The sequence below is a fragment of the Neodiprion fabricii genome, chromosome 4, assembly GCF_021155785.1.
Source record: "Neodiprion fabricii isolate iyNeoFabr1 chromosome 4, iyNeoFabr1.1, whole genome shotgun sequence".
NCBI lineage: Eukaryota > Metazoa > Arthropoda > Insecta > Hymenoptera > Diprionidae > Neodiprion > Neodiprion fabricii.
In genome coordinates this window covers 14,511,975-14,531,215 of record NC_060242.1, presented here as the reverse complement: position 1 = coordinate 14,531,215, position 19,241 = coordinate 14,511,975, and the positions used below count along the sequence as shown (strand labels likewise).

The following is a 19,241-nucleotide window of genomic DNA, read 5'->3' as shown; positions in this document are numbered from 1 at the left end:
GTGGTTCAACTCATACCTATCTGACCGTATGCAAGTGGTTCGCGATTCTAGTGGTACGACCTCGCGGCTACGTCCTCTTCTGACAGATGTACCGCAAGGCAGTGTTCTCGGACCGTTACTATTTTCACTTTTCACAAACGATCTCCCCTCTCGCGATGTCGGCATCTACTTTCCGCAGATGATCTTGTGATATATCTCAGTTGCTAGCCGTCTAAAGTGAACGAAACGTTAGTCTTGGTTAATGCTGATATTGAAAGTATCTAGTTGTGTAGTGTAGGAAACCGTCTTAGACTGAATGTTGATAAAACTAAAGCCATGGTTACTGGCAGCTCTAAATATGTAAACGCGGTCTGTGCAACGCAGCTCCTTCCTCTCAGTGTGGGGGGGTCATCCTATTGAATTTGTAACTAGTTTTACGTATCTTGGGGTTATAATAGATAGAACACTGTCATGGATGGAACACATTACTGAAGTGTGTAAACGTAGCGCGTCTACTCTATATCGGTTAAGGATGACAACGTATGACGTGGATGTTGCGCTAAAGAGGCGCCTGTTGGCGTTTCTTCTCCTACCGATAAGTGACTACTGTGCATGAGTGTTCACTTACCTCTCTGAAGGCCTAGATAGGAAAATTTGTGTTGCGCTCAACAATTGTGTGCGCTATGTTGTTCGTCAAACGCGGTTTGTGCAGACATCTGACTTCCGACGAAAGCTCAGCTGGCTCACCATGCGCGACCGCCGATTGCACATTGTTGGTTGCATTTTCTATAAGGGCACACATGAAGGGATTCGTGGCCTATTCATCTCTCTCTCTCTCTCTCTCTGGCTCTGTGTTGTAACTACCTGCTTGCTTAATTGCTCACCGAATGTATTATCAGAAGTGGACCAGTGGATAAAGGATGCCGTTTTTTCTTTGTGCCCGAAGGTCTGTATTTTAGCCTGCTCTGTGTTAATGTTGCTTGCGAGTTTCTTTTCAAAATTTTCTTGTTCGTTCGGCAATACGGCAAATCGTTAGGTTGTCACTGCACTGCTCGTTTGCGTATCTCAACAGTATCCTCGTGGTTTCACCAGTGTTATTGTGGACTTTGAACCCTCGCACTTATAAATCCCTGTTATCGATCTGTTAAAATAACTGTTCGTGCGCGTCTTTCCGCTCTCTCTCTAATCCGTGTGTTTGGCACCTGTACCCTTTTCCGCTCGACTGAATCCGAGCTTAGCTGAGCTACTCTGCCTTTGACCTATCGATACATCCACAAATATATCAGACGACATGCTAAAATCCAACTGTTGCCGATCACCAGATTATGCAAGGGATGCATAAGAGAAGTGAAGGCTCCCGTCTATTGTTATAAATGTGTCTGCAATTTTCGCCTTAACTGCGCTCAGATGAGCAAGGTACTTAAGTCAAACGATAGGTCTGCTGTAAGGTGCAAGTACTGTACAGCCACTTCTACTCTCGCAGTCCCTGTCGCCGCTATGGTAGCTGCTGCTACCGATACCAACATGGCTGCTACCTCTGCTGACAATGAGTCTTCTTTCCCTCCCATCGCTACAAACCCCATCTTGCTCCTCGTTCCCACCGCTTCTGCTACTGCTGCTCCCTCGATTATGACTGCTATTCCTACCGATGCTACTATCTCTGCTCCAGCTAGAACTACCTCTGCTTTCAATGCTTTACTGTTCTGTGGATGTGATGTAGGTAACTTTCAAGACAACAGCACAGCCAGTGCTGCCCGCTCCATCGTTCAGCATGGACACCATTCTTGCAGCGATTCAAGCTAGCTCGACTCAATTGAATCGTCAAATCGATGGGCTTCTGACTTTAACAGCCACGGTCGATGCTCTCTATGCTTTGTTTAACACGCTGTCTCGATCAACGATGGAACTCCTAGCTGAACTCACCGCCAAGGTTGACGCTCTTTTTACCCAGAATCAGCTGCTCTCGGCAAGGGCTGATGAGCTCGCGGAGGCTCGAGACGCTCAAGCCGCTGAGCTATCCCTGCTCGAAGATAAGGTCAAGGCGTTGGAACGAACTGCTTTGAGTCGTAATTTGGTGCTAGTGGATGTTCCCAAATTGGCAAATGAAGAGCTACCTGCCATATTCCGGACTATTATGGATCTACTATTGGTCACAGTCCATAACTCGGAGGTCGCTGAAATTAATCGCATGAGAAGCACCAGAGCTACGATCAAACCGCCCCTGATATTCGTGCGATTGCAATCGGTTAACTGCGGAAATCGCATTCTATCCGTTAAACATACCCGGGACCACATTTACGCGGACGAGCTTGGGCTCGCTGCGGAGCATCCTCGTACTCCAATTTTTGCTAACGAACGCCTATCCGCAGAACTAAACAAACTGCTAGCTAAAGCGCGAGCGCGGGCCAGGGAGTGTGGGTTCAGTTATGTCTGGGTCCATAATGGCTCTATCGTAGCTCAGCGTGATACGGCATCAAAACCTTTAATAATTCAATCTGAAGTGGATCTGAGCCTTCTAACACCTGCAGCCTTACTACCGACAGCTATCCCAAGTATTGCGGCCGCCGATGTATCCATCAACTCTACAAGTTCTGCTCAACATGTCCTCGGAATAGGTAGTTTCAATTTAAACTCATTCTTAGGGCATATAAACAAGCTAAGACTATTTTTTGCCAATACATTTTTTTCATATCATAGCAATTACCGAGGCATGGTAAAATGCTAAAATTCCCTACGAAGCTATTGCTGTCAGTGGATATTGGTTTCTGCAAAATGATAGATTTGGAAAACTGGAGGAAGCGTTGGAATATACATTCATGAATCATTAAGCTGTAAGATTCTGGAGTCTATCCCCGTCTTATTTTCTAACTCCCTCAAATTTCTTATAGTTGAAGTTAAATCGCAGCGTAGAAAAATTCTATTCTTCACGATCTATCGCTGAGCAAAAGGTATCTTGCTAGATAATTTTTTGAATAAACTTACAAGCCACTCTCATGATTATAAAAATATTATTATAACAGGTGACCTAAATTGTAATATAAATACACATAGTTTTGAGACAAATTACCTCCGGGAGCTTATATTAATGCAATCGCTTTTTCTCATTCCGCATGGCAATACTCATCATACCGTTCATTCCGATACGTGGCTTGATGTAGCAATCATTGACTCTGCTGACAGTCTGCGGTTTCGCGCCAAATCTTCAGTGCCCTTCATTGCAGGTCATGATCAGCTAAAGACACAGGCACCATTAGTCACAAGGCAAATTGGTAAGCCACCCATTGGTTGGTTTACGCCTGAAATCAAATCCCGTATTTGGGCTCGAAATAACTTGTATGCGTCGGCAAAACGCTTAAATTCCAGTGTGTTTTTTTCCACTATCGGGCCTTACGTAGTGCTATAAAGTCCGAAATAAATGGTGCCAAAAATGCATCCATTGAGGACTGTTTAACTAATCTTTCAAACCCTTTCAGTATCTGGGCTGAACTCAAACGCCTTTTTGGTGACGAGAGTAAATTAACGTCTCCGCTCCATCATTTCTCTGTTGACCAGCTCAATCGGTATTATTCTTCAGTGGCAAGTACTTATCCCAGCTGCTCCTTAGCTGAACCGTCTCACATTCTAGAAGTCCAACAGTCCAACGTTGATTCTCAATTCCTCTTCTCAATCAAGTTTGCAAGGTACTTTCATCTCTTTATCTCAATTGGTGCAGGCGCGTGGGAAAAGCCCTGATTGTATCAAACTCGTCTACATCAGGGAATTGTTACCTAAATTGTCACCACCTATCACTGCCCTCTTCAACACCTCTATACTAGCCAGCTCCTTTCCGACTATGTGGAAAACCGCGTACGTTGTCCCACTCAGCAATTCCTATCTATCCACCATTGAATCTGATACTTTACCAATAGCTAATTTCTGTCATCTTGCCAAAGTCTTTGAAAGAGTGGTATCGATCCAAGTCACCGACTACCTTGAGAATGCCAATATCTCGGACCCAGCTCAGGCTGGCCTCCGCAAGCATCATACGTGGACAACTGTGCTTGAAGTGCCCGATGATGTCAGAAAAATCATTAATAACAGGTGCACGACTATTCTATTGCTTTTTGATTTCAGTAAGGCATTCGATAATATACACCATAGGTTACTCCTGTCCAAGCTCAAAGGTTATGGTTTTTCAAACAATGCGATCACATGGTTCCACTCGTGCTTAACTGGTAGAACGCAGGCAATGCAAGGTGTTTCAGGTGAGCCCTCCAATTTCCTAACCAACTTGTCTAGAGTGCCTCAAGGCTCTGTTCTCGGATCCCTACTTTTCTCATATTCGTCAATGACATTGGCTCGGGATTGAGGCACGCCGGACATGTTCTTTTCGCAGCAGACTTGCAAATATATCTGCATGCCCCACCCAGCGGTATCCTTCAGGCAATTGCTAAAACTAATTGTGACGCTCAGGTCGTTGCTGATTGGGTCTTGAGAAATGACCTGAAATTAAATGTTAGAAGGACTATAGCAATAGTCTTGGCAAGTTTTCTGTACACTGAGCAACTAAAGCGCCAAAATCTTCTACCCATTCTCATTAATCAACAGCCTGTACCCTATGTTGACTCGGTTCGTAATTTAGAGGTCCACACAGCATCCGATCTTACGTGGAATCGGCATGTGGTACAAGTGGCTAAGAAAATTTATGCAACACTGCCCAGGCGCAAGCATCACAGCGATGTTCCTTCGCCTCGTGTGAAAGCCATGATTGTCCGAGAATTAATTTTACCTCACATTGACTACTACAGCTTAGCATACCACGATACCACAAGTTATTTGAATCTCAAACTTCAGCGACTAGTCAATTGCGCAGTCAGATTCGTTTTCAACTTGAGAAGGGATGTGCATATTACATCTTATCAAACTAGATTACGGTAGCTGTCAGTTGTTGATCGTCGGCTATACTTTCTCGGCTCAGTCTTATATCAACTTATTGCAACGTCCTCGCCCTCGTATTTGCGGTAAGTATGCCCTGAAGTGACCTCCGTCTTCTAGGTTAGTAGCTGCAGATCGGGGCCCGCCACTAGTCGTTTCTCCTGCCAGAACGGCTGTGTATCAAAACTCTTTCGCTGTATCCGCGGTTTATTTCTGGAATAGTCTGCCGTTATCTATAAAAAATTCCCCGTATATTGATAGTTTTTTGATTATCTTTTAACAGCGGAGGCTAGCTCCCACACGGGAATCAGATCCAGGTTATAATTACAACTTTCATGTAAACTGTTCTTATTTTATCCATATTGTCCTTATTTTTATTATTATTCTGTGTATTATCCATTTATAGCATTCTTTGTTACATATTAAGTCATTTTCATTTGAATTTCCTTGTTATGTTGAAATGCATTTCCCAGTGGACTAGGCCCGTATGAAAATCATACATTGCAATCATTTAGTGTTCAAGTCTATACGTTTTTACTGTACCCTAATTGTAACCCAATTTAATCACACAATTCTGTTACTACCTTATGCATGTATAATATTTGTATCCATGTATTCACTTCTTTTGTATTTCGGCTTGCCTCAAGGCCTTGTTAGTCTAATGCATAATAAACACACATATCTATCTATCTACCTATCTCTTTCTCTCTCTCTCCCCTTCTCTGGATGGTAATGCTTAACAGTTAACGGGTTCTGGGAGGCTCCGCGTTTTTGATAAAATTTTACCTGAACTGTAACTGAATTGTTATTAAAAGTATAACAGTGGGTAGAGCATGTTCATATGCCCTGATTTCTGTGTTACTGACTGCCCTGTGTGGATATTCCTTGCGATTATTCTTTCGTCACTTCTCGGCATCACGGCAAACTGTAAGACTATTACTGCGCCATTCGTCAACGCATCTTGATAGATTTACGCGTGTGTTATCTGTCACGAGTTTTCATGCTTGTATGTCTTCGTATTCTGTTGGTTTCTTGTTTCAACCGTTCTAGCTTTAAACGTACTGTTACAAAGGGTGAAATCACCCGTTTAGCCCCCTTTTTAATGATGTAGTAGTTATCATAGATAAAAGACGTATATAAACCTCTTATGTCTTTCAAAAGAATAAGGTTGCTGCGTCAACCAACATTATTGTAAAAACAGTCTTGTTTCAGACTTTAAACGAGAAACACATATTACGCAATTGAAGCTTTTTCACAACATTTTATTCACGCTCTTTTGACTTGACTTGATAATTAAACTCGCGGATCCATATTTATTTCCGTAACGTCAAAGAACGTTACAATACGTTTAAGTGCTATTTCAATTACGGCTTAGCTCTGACTCATAGTGTGAGTGGATATTGTGTGTGAGAATAATAGATGGCCTACTATAATCCCATGATGCTCCTAGTACCTACGAGCTTCCCTGTGTATGCTGCCTGACTGCTGTGATCTCTTGCTTCATCTCTATGCCGTCTATTAAAAATATTATGCTAGTAACGAAGTGTATGAGTTGTCAGCTTGGAATTGGTTACGATTTGAGTGTTTGTAATGAATGCTGGATATTTCATCATCGTAGTTGCGTGAAGCAATACCTGATGCGAAAATAACCTGACAGTTGATGCTTGAAATTGTTAGATGACACCCCGTATGGCACTGTCATTTGACTCAACGTGGACTTAATTATGGATTCGCGCAGCCTGGGCAGTCCTTAATGCTTTCGTGTGAGCTCACTCTGGTTAGAGCACTCATACTGTCTTATTTTGACTACGTTTAGGACTATATGGTTGACTTTCAGAGGAGCTTGTAACGAAGCTCGGTAGAAGTATGAATGCTGACATACGCTTATAGGATAGAGTATCTAACTCTCTCTTTACTCGCGTCCATTTCACGTATTGGCGAACCATCCTATCTCGTGATATATAGGTCCAAGTTCAGATCCCAAGATCGGCCTGGTACGAAGCGCGCCCCGTTTCTTGATCTCTTAATTCCTAAAGCAAGTCTTAATTATTTAAGAGACTCGTTTTTCATATCTGTTTGCGGTCTGCGTCAGAAAATTGTACCAGCGACCTTGCTTTAAGCAGCATCTGTACGAGCACCTGTTCGATAAGCTCGAGCGTGAAAAAGGTTAATAAGTCATATGCGTGACAAAGATATCAAACCCCCTTACAGGTCAACTATCATTCATTTCTTTTTTGTTACTCTTCTTCTTGTTTTTCTATTTCTGTTTTGTTTTCCTTATATGTTATGAATTAAATTACTTTCAGTACTATTATTAATACTATTCATCTCATGCCTTTGTACAACGCAATACAATAAGTGTAGAATATATTTACTAGCATATGTAAATAATCACCTTGATGTATATTTTTCGAATAAAGCGTAGGCTATACGGGAACTTTAGTCCTGAGACTCCTGGATTCTTAGCTTTTATTAAATAAACTCTGAACTCTGAACTCTCTCTCTCTCTTTCTCCATGTGAGAGTGGTTGTGTTCACCCCAGGGGCGAGGTTATCGTGTGTTTTTTGACGCTTTTATTAGGTTTTGTCCTGTAAGGAGTTCTCTTCGGAGTATCATTGTACCTTTTGCTGCTTTGACCACAGTTTATTCCTAATAGCTCTGATGTGTGTGTTTCAATTATTATTTTGAGATGCTATTCTGTAACTGCCAAATGCTTTAAGTGTCTCAGTTGAGTTTTTGGCCGCTAGAGCGTTTGCCATTTATGATGGTCGTGTGAGCTAGTCTTTTTTGTGTTTGTTGGCACATTCCGTATAAACATAGTACTGTTGGTGTGATGGTGTTCATATTGTTATTACCTCAGCTGCTCTAATAATATCCAACTCGCTTAAACATCTACCTATACTCATTTTACTATTACGTAACGTTGTGGTCTTGGCAGCGGCTTTCTGTTGGAATCAAACATTGGCTGTCAGGGTGTTTATGCAAAGTTTTTTATACGAACCATGTTAAAAAAGCATCTGGGTTTTTTATCAGAACTTACACCCGGTGCATTTCAGTTTACGTGTACTGTTTGCAGCCCTTGTTCTCCAGGGCAGGCTATGTAGGAGTCAGGTATTTCAGCTACCTCAGTTACCTTGGTTACCAATCTGTCCGGTTCCGGTGTATATCAAGGACTGGGTAGAGAACGTGTTTTTGGCGGTCCGCCTGTTTCAATTGTCTCACTAGCTAATAAATACCATTCAATTTTAGAAGCGGAAAAAGTATCCTCGAAAGACTTGAGGATTTCAACGATGTTGAAAAGATGCTTGCTTACTCTGAATAAAAGCTTGATGGTGTTGCTTTAGTTACATTGCAGCTGCTATCAAAGATTGACGAGCGGACGCGTTCTAATGCTGCGTTGGGTGCCCACTATCAAACTCTTGAAGAACGCGCTGAGGTGGTTAAGAGCATGCTATCAGGCTTGACTGAATGCTTGCCAACATCGCTTTAAATATGTTTGGGGCGGCCGGGAGGGGTACTGTATATGTATATTAAGGAGAGTAAAGGAGCGAGGCCATTGCGTATACGTACTCTTGTGGATCTGTCTGATACTCAGCTCCTTGCTCCTTTGTGACGCGCGCAACTGAATCGAGATTTGTATAATCAGAGTTGCAGTCCTGCCTCAGCATTGGAGCCCACATCTGCGCCTAGCGTTGGTGGTTTCTTGCTGTCAGTATTAAGAACGCTATCTGTTACTCTAGCTACTTGACTCAATGCATTTGTTCGAGACTCTGACTGCTTAACGATCTGTCATGCGAATGTTCAATCGCTTGTTCCACATTTTGATAAATTTCTCTGTTACTTTTCTGACAATTTTACCATGCTGTAGCAGTTTCTGAATATTTCCTTCATGATGGTGTTCCTGATGAAGTTGTTGGAATTCAAGATTATATCCTTTTCGGAATAATAGATTTGGAAAGGCCAGAGGTAAGGTTGTGGTATATGTGATTAAAAGTGTAAGTGCGCGGTTAATTTTACCCACGCCTAATCTCTATTGCCATAAGCCTGAATATCTAATTCTGGAGATTATCGTACCCAAAGCTTCTGAACTTGGCTTTGCGGTCATCTATCGGGCCCCAAAAATTTATTTTTTCATCAGAGTTTGAGGATGCTTCTATGAAACTAGCTCAGGCGTACAAGAATCTTTTCATTGTAGGAGATTTAAACGCTCACCTTAACTCTGACTCGTTTGACTCCCGTCAACTCTTGAGTATTTTTCATTCTGATGGCCTTCATGTTCTCCCGTATGGTGCGACTCATCACATTACGCACTCACATACCTGGTTAAACCTTTGTGTTGCTGACGATATCGCCAAAGTTCTAGCCAAAGGGCAATCTGGTACCCCCTTTCTATCAGGCTATGAGCTTTTTCATATTGAATTCTTGTGGTTGATAACAGCTCTCATATTTCCTCATCACGACTATTGTTCAGTAGTCTGTAATAACCTCACCGGTGTACTCGATATTAGGCTTCAACAACTTATTAACACCTGTATTAGATTTGTCTCAGGTGTTACGAGGAATGAGCACGTTACAGGATATCGCCTTAAGGTAGGTTGACTAAATCAGCGAAATAGGATGTTATTCTTAACCGGCTTTTATATTTTTACTATTTTACGCTCTGGTAGACCAGCTTATCTGGATGATATGTTTCAACCAGCTGAGGTGCGATCGCAACGTATTATTGCTAATCTGGGGACTACTGTTAGGCTTTGGATTCTTCTTTGCCGTACTGTTTTAGTCCTCAAAAGTCCTTTATAGTTACAACCTGCTACTTATGAAATTCGCTTTCATCGGGTATTGTTGACAATGACAGGTTCAACTTGACATTCAACGCGAAGGTTTTCACGTATTACTTAAATCTAGAACAGCAAAGATTTAATTTTCTACAGTAGTTGTATACCTTCATGTTATTATATTTATCGTATTTATTGCTCCTACTTTATGCGTTCCCTCTGCTATCTCAAGAGATGATTTTGGCCCTGGTTACGTTCGTTTATTTATTTACTTAATTGATCTTATTGTTACTTTGACCTACTTTTTTCTATCTCGACTTGGTTTTGTCTATTTAATTTTTCACTTCTCCATTTATTTTCCAACTTGCTCTTTTGTTTATGTGTTTATTAATTTTATTTTTATTTATTGCTCATTTTTGTTTCACCTTATTTAATTTTGACAATTTTCATAATATCTTTATATTCTTTTTAACTTGGGTTTCAATTTTTGTTGTTGATATTGTTAAATTGTACTCCTGTTCACATTCAGTTCAATCATTTTCCTCTGCCTTAACTGATCTTATTGTTACTTTTATCTATTCTCTTTCTATGTTCACTTTTTTTTATTTATTTGCGTCCATCTATCCATCCATTAACCCATCTATGCATCAGTATATTCATTCAATTATTAATCTATTTATGTTCCAAGTTTTTTGTTATTTTCTTATTAATGTATTTTATCTCTATTTACTGCTTCATTTATCCCTCACCCCGTTTTATGCCCCGCCCCCCCTCCCAAACCGATGCAATCTAGTTTGGCTCGGGCAGCCTCATCAAAAGGCTTTCCTCCGACATTGCACCTGACATCTTCCTGAACAACACTCTTGTGCATGTCACTGAAACGTTGAAGATCCTGGATGTTACACTTGACTCGACGTTAAGTTTTAGAACTGAATGCAGGACAATCACAAAAAAGTGTACAGCTTCCCTCTATCGTGTTTGCCGATGCCGGCGGTCCTTAACGCTTTCGTGTAAGCTCACTCTGGTTAAAGCATTCATACTGCCTTATTTTGACTACAGTGCAGGATTATATGGTTCACTTTCAGGTGAACTTGTAACGAAGCTCGGTAGAAGTATGAATGCTGCCATACGGTTTGTGATGGGCGTCCGTAAAAGCAATCACATTTCCCTTTCGTACATGAAGCTGAACCTCCTGCCCTACGTTTATAGGATAGAGTATCTAACTTTCTCCCTCCTCGCGTCGGACTTACGGGTGGGCCTACTATCCTATCTCGTGAGTAGGTCTAAGATCAGGGCCCCTGATCGGCCTGGTATGAAGCGCGGCTCGTGTCTTGATCTTATTCCTAAGGCTAGTCTTAATTATTTGAGAGACTCGTTTTGTATCTGGAGCGCTGAAATGTGGAATAAGCTTCAGGACTGTGCCAGAGTACCAGCAAACCAGTTTCAAGCAGTTGTACAATCACCTGTTCGATAGGCTCAAGCGTGAGAAAGGGTAATAAGTCACGCGCGTAGCAAAGATGTTAAGCCCCTTTTCTGCAGTAGCTATTAGTTCTCTCTCTCTCTCTCTCTCTCTCTCTCTCCCTCTCTGTCGCTCTCTCTCCCTCCCTCCCTCCCTCTCCCTCCCTTCCTCTCCCTCTCCCTCTCCCTCTCCCTCTCCCTCTCCCTCTCCCTCTCCCTCTCCCTCTCCCTCTCCCTCTCCCTCTCCATCTCCCTCTCCCTCTCTATCTCCCTCTCCCTCTCCATCTCCCTCTCCCTCTCCCTCTCCATCTCCCTCTCCCTCTCCCTCTCCCTCTCCCTCTCCCTCTCCCTCTCCCTCTCCCTCTCCCTCTCCCTCTCCCTCTCCCTCTCCCTCTCCCTCTTATTCTCCCTCTCCCTCTCTTTCTCTCTCTTTCTCACACGGCTCGGTGCACAGACTGCGCAATCTGTCTCTATAAATCCACAAAAATAGTTTGCTAATTATGTTACCTTCCAGTTAGAGGTTTGGTTTGATGGAAGTGCCGATATCCATTCATCAATCGTACTCTTGATATAAGAGGCGTTGCTAGTACTGGTCAGGATTTGAATAAACTCAATGTTCACTGGCGCAATACCTTTATTTGTATCATTGCCATAATACGCCATTAGGTTTTCAACGTTTTCAAAACCTTCCGCTACCACGAATCTAGTAGTGCAAAAAAGTAAAATGTCAGATTTGAAGAGACATATTTTCAGTAGAATGAAAAATATAATACTGATGAAAACGGGAAAATGTGTCACGTGCTTTGTGATGTTGTCGTTACGTAACACCCACGTATCTATGCGTTCTCGGAATTTAGAGAGCAGGCCGACGTTATCAGCAAGACCAAAGGTATGGATTAAAGAACCTGTGGGATTATCAGTCAGATCTTCGTCCTCGAGCAAGTAAGGGACCCCATTTATGTAGAAACCATCTACTCCTTTATCTAACCAGAAATCAAGAATGTCCTGTAACACAAAATTTCATTATTTAAACTTGCCAGTTGAGATATGTTTCAAATTACTTGAAAACTCATAGCTCTCAACAGCACCGTGCCTAGCTCTTGGGGTGCCTGGGGCAGGCTGACGAAAACCGCCTTTTTCAATACAAATATACGTATATATCAGGAATTCCATGTGGACGCAACTAGCGTCTGACCTTCACCATTTTGAATTTTTGCTGCAATTGTCTCCACTCTGAAATACGAATCTCTATTCCTTTAGATTTTTTATTCGACTGGTTGATTTTTTATATATATTTGGAGTGATTTTGACAAAGACCTTCAAAAAATTGTCTAAAACTGTATTTTCTTTTCCAAATATTTCAAAACCGCGCCCATGATGTGCCGATTGTCTTTTTTTTTTCTTCAGCACTTTTTATTTCATTGATCGACTAGAAGATTGTTTAAACGGTTTGAAATTTACCGAAAAACGCTCAAAACTTCCATTTCTCACATAGAATATTTCTAGACGAGTTCCAATGTGGAGCGATTTTGTTCTATTTTTTTTTTTTGGTACATTTAATTTTTTTTTCATCAACTTCATAATGAAACCGGTCTAGAAATGTTCTAAGCGAAAAATAGAAGTATCGAAAATTTCAGGGAATTTTCAACAGCATAAAATGTACTTGAAATTTTTTTTTTCAATTGGCATATCTTAGACCTAATCTTAGCATACTTTGAAAAAAAAATCAGGAATTTTGAAAAATGCCCTGTTCAAAATCACTCAACATTTGTGAATAATTAACCAGTTGAAAAAAAATTCGGAATAACGTTTCAGAATTGACTATCAAGTCTCACCTGTTGTAGAAAGGGCATAGCCGGATAAGCAGGTCGAATCGGCCCCCGCTGAATATTTTGTCGGTGCTTCAGGGATCAATTTGGACCCAAATGAAAATAATTCAGTGGAAATTTCAGCTATTAATCTTAAATGGTTTCCGAGTAATTGAAAAAAAACCTATTTTTTAGTTTTTTTTTTTTTTTTTAATAGTAAAATTAAAAATTTTTTTTTGCTGATTTTTTTTTAAATACTTACGAGTAAAAGTTGCGAAAAAATTTTTTTTTTATGATTTCTAGACTAATAGCCGATTTTTAAACTAAAAAACAAAATTACAATTATTTTTTTTTATGCCTATTTCAAAACATGCAATCACCAAATTTGGACAGAATACGTCTTTTATACCCCTCTGTACTCAGGAATTTTTAAAATTTTTTTCGTTTGGTGCAACGTCATGAAAAAAATTAAAAACCAATTTTTTGTTAATTATTTTACATTTCAACTGCTTAGAACACTACTTACAACTAATTATAAAATGTATTTATTCATAAAAATATTCATCAAAAACGTAAGTGGTCATCAAAATATTTGTTAATATTTTCGTCAATCTTCATCACTGTCTTCATTAATAACTACACAGCGCCCGGTATTATTGAAAATGCGACTTAATTGCATATTTTACCGACAGGATCATACCAGCTTTCTCAAGCAGTGTCATACTTAGCTGAGATGATGGATGAAGATAATAATATAAGCCTTCAGTACGTAAGATCGGCTGAAAACATTCTTAGATTTCAAGTCAGATCTCGGCATATTAATGCAAAAACATATCGCTGCTTCATTGAGTATCATCGTGGCAAAAATGGAGTTAACGGAATTTCTCGATATTGCTGTGATTGTGCCAACGGTCGGCGTACAGTTGGTTGTTGTTCGCATGCAGCAGCTGTTATTTATTACCTATCACATGCTAGATATTTATCGAGAATTGTAAGACCAGCAGAAATTTTAAGTCGCATTTTCAATAATACCGGGCGCTGTGTAGTTATTAATGAAGACAGTGATGAAGATTGACGAAAATATTAACAAATATTTTGATGACCACTTACGTTTTTGATGAATATTTTTATAAATAAATACATTTTATAATTAGTTGTAAGTAGTGTTCTAAGCAGTTGAAATATAAAATAATTAACAAAAATTGGTTTTTAATTTTTTTCATGACGTTGCACCAAACGAAAAAAATTTTTAAAATTCCTGAGTACAGAGGGGTATAAAAGACGTATTCTGTCCAAATTTGGTGATTGCATGTTTTGAAATAGGTATAAAAAAAAATAATTGTAATTTTGTTTTTTAGTTTAAAAATCGGCTATTAGTCTAGAAATCATAAAAAAAAAATTTTTTCGCAGCTTTTACTCGTAAGTATTTAAAAAAAAATCAGCAAAAAAAAATTTTTGATTTTACTATTAAAAAAAAAAAAAAATACTAAAAAATAGGTTTTTTTTCAATTACTCGGAAACCGTTTAAGATTAATAGCTGAAATTTCCACTGAATTATTTTCATTTGGGTCCAAATTGATCCCTGAAGTACCGACAAAATATTCAGCGGGGGCCGATTCGACCTGCTTATCCGGCTATGCCCTTTAGGGTGTGAACCACCCCACACCAAGTAAGTGACTCATATTACAGTACTGCTTCATTTCATTGTATATAATTTATAACATTTCACAATTTCATAAAAATCGATCAATTCCAACTTGAAAATGTATTTTATTGTTAATGTATTTTCAAAGTTTATTATAGATGCCAAATTTTATGATTTTCTGAAAAAAAAAATTCACCCAAATACCGTCTTTGCGGCACGGTGCCTGGGGCGGCTACTCCTTCACCCCACCCCTAGGCACGGCACTGGCTCTGAAAAACAGTTTTACAAAAAGCATTGGATGTATCAATTATACTAGAATTAGTCTTCACTTTAGTGCAGGTGAGGAGACCGTTAAATAGAAATGCGAATTGACTGCACGGGTTCTACACTGTGTAGTACGGGTATACTAGCACAAAACGGTAATAAAATTTCGTGAAGGGTAACCGACAAGAGAGGCATCATAGTTTCATGCGAGACTGCGGAACGGGGCGATTTGTTTTCAAATTCCTAGCACGTCAAGCAGCACCTGAACGGCAGCCCGCGAAAAATGTAAGACAGATCGTGACATTCTGGCATCGAATGGGCAAGCTGAGATTTGAATTTACAATTAGTCCAGCTACATCTGGGCATGGTTTTTTACAGTTTTTTTTACCCCTGCGTGAATGCGAGTATTTCTATTAAGATAAGATATACACCTAGGAGCCGAAAAAAAGGTCATTTTTGTGAATTTTTTCAAGGAAAACTATTTCAAATTTCGGATTGGGGTTTTAAGTATCTAAAAGTATATACTAGGGTGGTTTTGTTTTAGCTTTTTTTTTCTTACCTACCTTCGAAAAAGTTAGTTTTGAGCCTCAAACAAAGCCTCGTGAAACCGGAGCACGGTGGCTTTATTCTAAAAGGTGACGCATCCGGTTTGAATTTTTCCCATTTAATTAACACAGGATGAGGGCTATGCAAACACTCTAACCGGGATATCTCGGAAACTATGCAAGTGACGCAGCCGTTTTTTTTTTCATTTTGTAGGTAATAAAATTTTCTATAAAAAAAGTCCATACTACTATACAGCTAAATATTCATCTTGTAGTCGATACGAACGTTCCAAGTTAAGTTAATCGAATAAATGAATAAAGATACTTGTTACCGTTCGGTAAAAAGGCGATTTTGGTGGTGAAAGGGCGTATAACTTTTTTTTATAAAATTTTCTATAAAAAAGGTCGATACTACTATACAGCTAATATATATATAAGCGTTGACTTTTAAGTTATAAGCGTGGTTCTTATAACTTGAGAGGGTTGCGGAAATAATAATTCCGGAGTCCCAACGACTTGGGTTGATGTAGAAACGATACTATAACATTATATTACCACCGATCACAAATAATTACATAAATAATAACATAAATAATTATAACACCTATAGTTACCTAAATCAACAACAATGTCGGTTTCGATGATCGAGAATACCGGCTTAGTTAATAATAATGACAATGAACAATTCACAATAAACAATATACATATATTGCGGAGCATTCACTATAACGCTAGTGGATGTCCCCAGCGCCTGTAACCCACGCCTTTCTCTCCCGAGGCGAGGGCTCCGCGGTGTTCACTATTAGTTCCCCTTTCCGTAACCCGTTCGGCGTGTTTATTGTTTCCGCGGATAAGTGATATATATATATATATATATATTGTTGAGGACTCGGGACTGACGGGTTTATATAAATGAAGTTCACGAGATATAATGTATATAATGGTAGGATAGCGAGAGCGTGTGTTTAGGAGCGTCTGCTCTGTGGCCCGTGTCCACAAGTACTGACTCAGCGGTCGTCTACGACTCTATAGAAGCACCATAGATGGTGTGACCTAAAGGCACGTTTTCACAACATCCTTCCTTTTTTATTAAAGATCCATATTTTATAATATTACACATTTATGTAATGGATTACGATAGAAGGATTTACATAGGTGAATTACATTACTCAATGCCAAAGCGTTTTGTCGGTTGTCTGTTGCGACTTGACCTACGTACATTTTCGTTCGTATTAGACCTAATCGGCAATACTTGTTGAACAGCTGTTGACTGCCTTTCGGAACATTGATTACTGTTCGCTTCTTGGTTTACAGATATGTTATTAGCAATTTGATTTGTTACACGCAAGGATACATTATTTTCAGGATTTACATTGTTACGTGATTGAGATACCTGGGTTAATTCGCACGGTAAGATAACTGGATCCTTGTTACGTGAGTTCACCTTTTCGATGTAAGGTGCTGGAATCAAAAGCCATCTATTACGCTTTACAATACTTCCACTCGTGGTTCTAACCATGTATGCATTAGGACTATCACATATCTCAGTGATTTCAGCGTAGCGTCGCATATCAATAACCCAAACTTTGTCTTTTACAGATAATTTAGATAAATTCGTCACGCGATGACGCTTATTATAATAATATTCCTGCTTATCTTTTCTCTCTTTTTCTTTAATTGAGATTTTTTTATGATCAATAAAAGTACCTAATTGTTTCGGATGCATAGGAACAATCGATCTGATTTTACGCGAAAACATTAATTCCGCAGGTGAATAACCGTTTTCAAGTGGAGATGTTCTATACGCTTGTAAACCTAAATAGACGTCATCCGATTTTGCGATTATCTTTTTTGCGATCTTTACTGCGGACTCAACTTCACCATTACTTTGAGAATATTTCGGCGAGCTAGTTACATGAATTATCTCTAATTTTTTACAAAATTGTAGAAACTTTTTCGAGAACTGAGTTCCGCCGTCGCTTCGTATACATTCAGGATTACCATACCTACTGAATAACTCTTTACATTTTTCAATTGTATTTTCTTCAGTCAAAGAAGGCATTTCTGATATTTCGAAAAAACGAGAATAATAATCGGTGGTAATCATATACCATTTTTTCAGCTTAAAAAAATCAATTCCGATTTTTTGCCAAGGTCTGTCCGGAAAACTTTCTTTTACAAATGGTTCTTTTACATTGCTTCTATTTTCTATACATTTTGGACAGAATTCAATGAGATTTTTTAATTGTGTGCCTAGTCCCAGCCACCAGATTGACTGTTTAGCTCTATCACGACATTTACTTATTCCCAAGTGTCCTTCATGCAATTTATTTAAAATCTCGAGTTGCAGAGGAGGTGGAATTACTAATCTGTCATTATATAGCAACAAATCTTGTACATATGAAAAACTTTCTTTAAGTTGAAAATAAGGAAATAAACCGTCTGGTAACTGAGTCTTCTCTGGCCACTTCTTTAAACAATAGTCAATTATTTTTGAACAAATAAAATCAGTTTTTTGTTCTTCGGCTATTTTTTGTAAGTAATTTTGTTGTACAGGTAAACTTTTAATAATGAGATTTACATAAGCATCGGCTTCGTCGCAAAGGTCATATTTTGTATTACATTCCAATGGATAACGTGAAAGTGTATCCGCTAATACTAATTGTTTTCCCGGTACATGAACAATTTTATAATTATAACGCATAAGACGCATTCGAATTCTTTGCAAACGAGGAGTTATTTCGACCAAAGGTTTTGTTTTTAAAATTTGCAGGAGCGGTTTATGATCCGTCTCCAAGGTTACCTCTATGCCTGTTATGTAATCTTTAAATTTATCTGCGGCAGCTGAGAGCGCCAAAGCTTCTTTTTCAATTTGGCTGTATTTACGTTCTGTTGATGTTAGCGTTCTCGATACATATGCCACGATTTCGCGCGTTCCGTCTTTATTTTGCTGCATAAGTGCGGCTCCGAGACCGTAACTTGACGCGTCGGCTTGAATGATTACATCTTTTTCATAATCGAAGTGAGCTAAAACCGGTGCTTTTAATAATGCAGATTTTAAGCTTTGAAAAGCTTTCTTTTGTGATTCACCCCATACAAATTCAGTATCACTTTTTAACAATGCGGTAAGCGGCTCTAATAGCATCGATTTGTTGGGAACGAACTTGGCTACAAAATTAATTGTACCTAGAAATTGCTGTAAGCTTTTAACATCGTTCGGTTCTGGAAATTTGCTTATGGCTTCTAATCTTTCAGGTAATATTTCTATACCTTTCTGAGATATTCGGTGGCCTAAAAAATCAATTACAGTGGCACCGAAACAGCATTTAGATTTATTGGCGGTGACGCCTTCGTTATCTAACCGTTCCAGAACAGTTCTCAATAGTTGATCGTGCTCATCTATCGTTTCCGCAAAAATCATAACGTCGTCGACTTGACAGATGACATTTGGTAAATCGGCAAATAATTTCGCGAACATTTCCGAAAAATAATCTGACGCGCAATTTATACCAAATGGCAAACGCTTATTTTTGAATCTACCGAAAGGGGTAATAAAAGTAGTTAGAGCTTGACTTTCCTCGGATAATTCGACTTGATTATACCCGGAGTTTGCATCTAGTTTTGAGAAAAATTTCGCACCTTTTATTCTAGCTAAGGCTACGTCAACCTTTAAAATTGGATAAACACTGCGTTTGACACTATCATTTAGAATCGTATAATCTCCGCAAACTCTAATACCGTTACCTTTTGGCGCGCATACAATTGGACTACACCATTCCGTCGGTTCGTTTACTGGAGCTATAATGCCTTTTTTTTGCATATCGATCAAATTTTCTTTTAATTTTTTCATCAA

At 39.3% G+C, this 19,241-nt stretch overlaps 1 protein-coding gene across 1 annotated transcript in view; it reads right to left on the bottom strand.

Annotated features, from left to right (window-relative positions):
• The window catches only part of LOC124179942 (maltase 1-like), a 139,644-nt gene that overhangs the window by 29,012 nt on the left and 91,391 nt on the right, over positions 1-19,241 (bottom strand). The window contains exons 5-6 of the mRNA XM_046564827.1: positions 11,929-12,131; positions 11,634-11,829 (exon numbers count right to left, since the gene is read on the bottom strand). Coding sequence (XP_046420783.1) covers positions 11,634-11,829; positions 11,929-12,131 — 399 coding nt within the window. The remainder of the gene's footprint in view (positions 1-11,633; positions 11,830-11,928; positions 12,132-19,241) is intronic.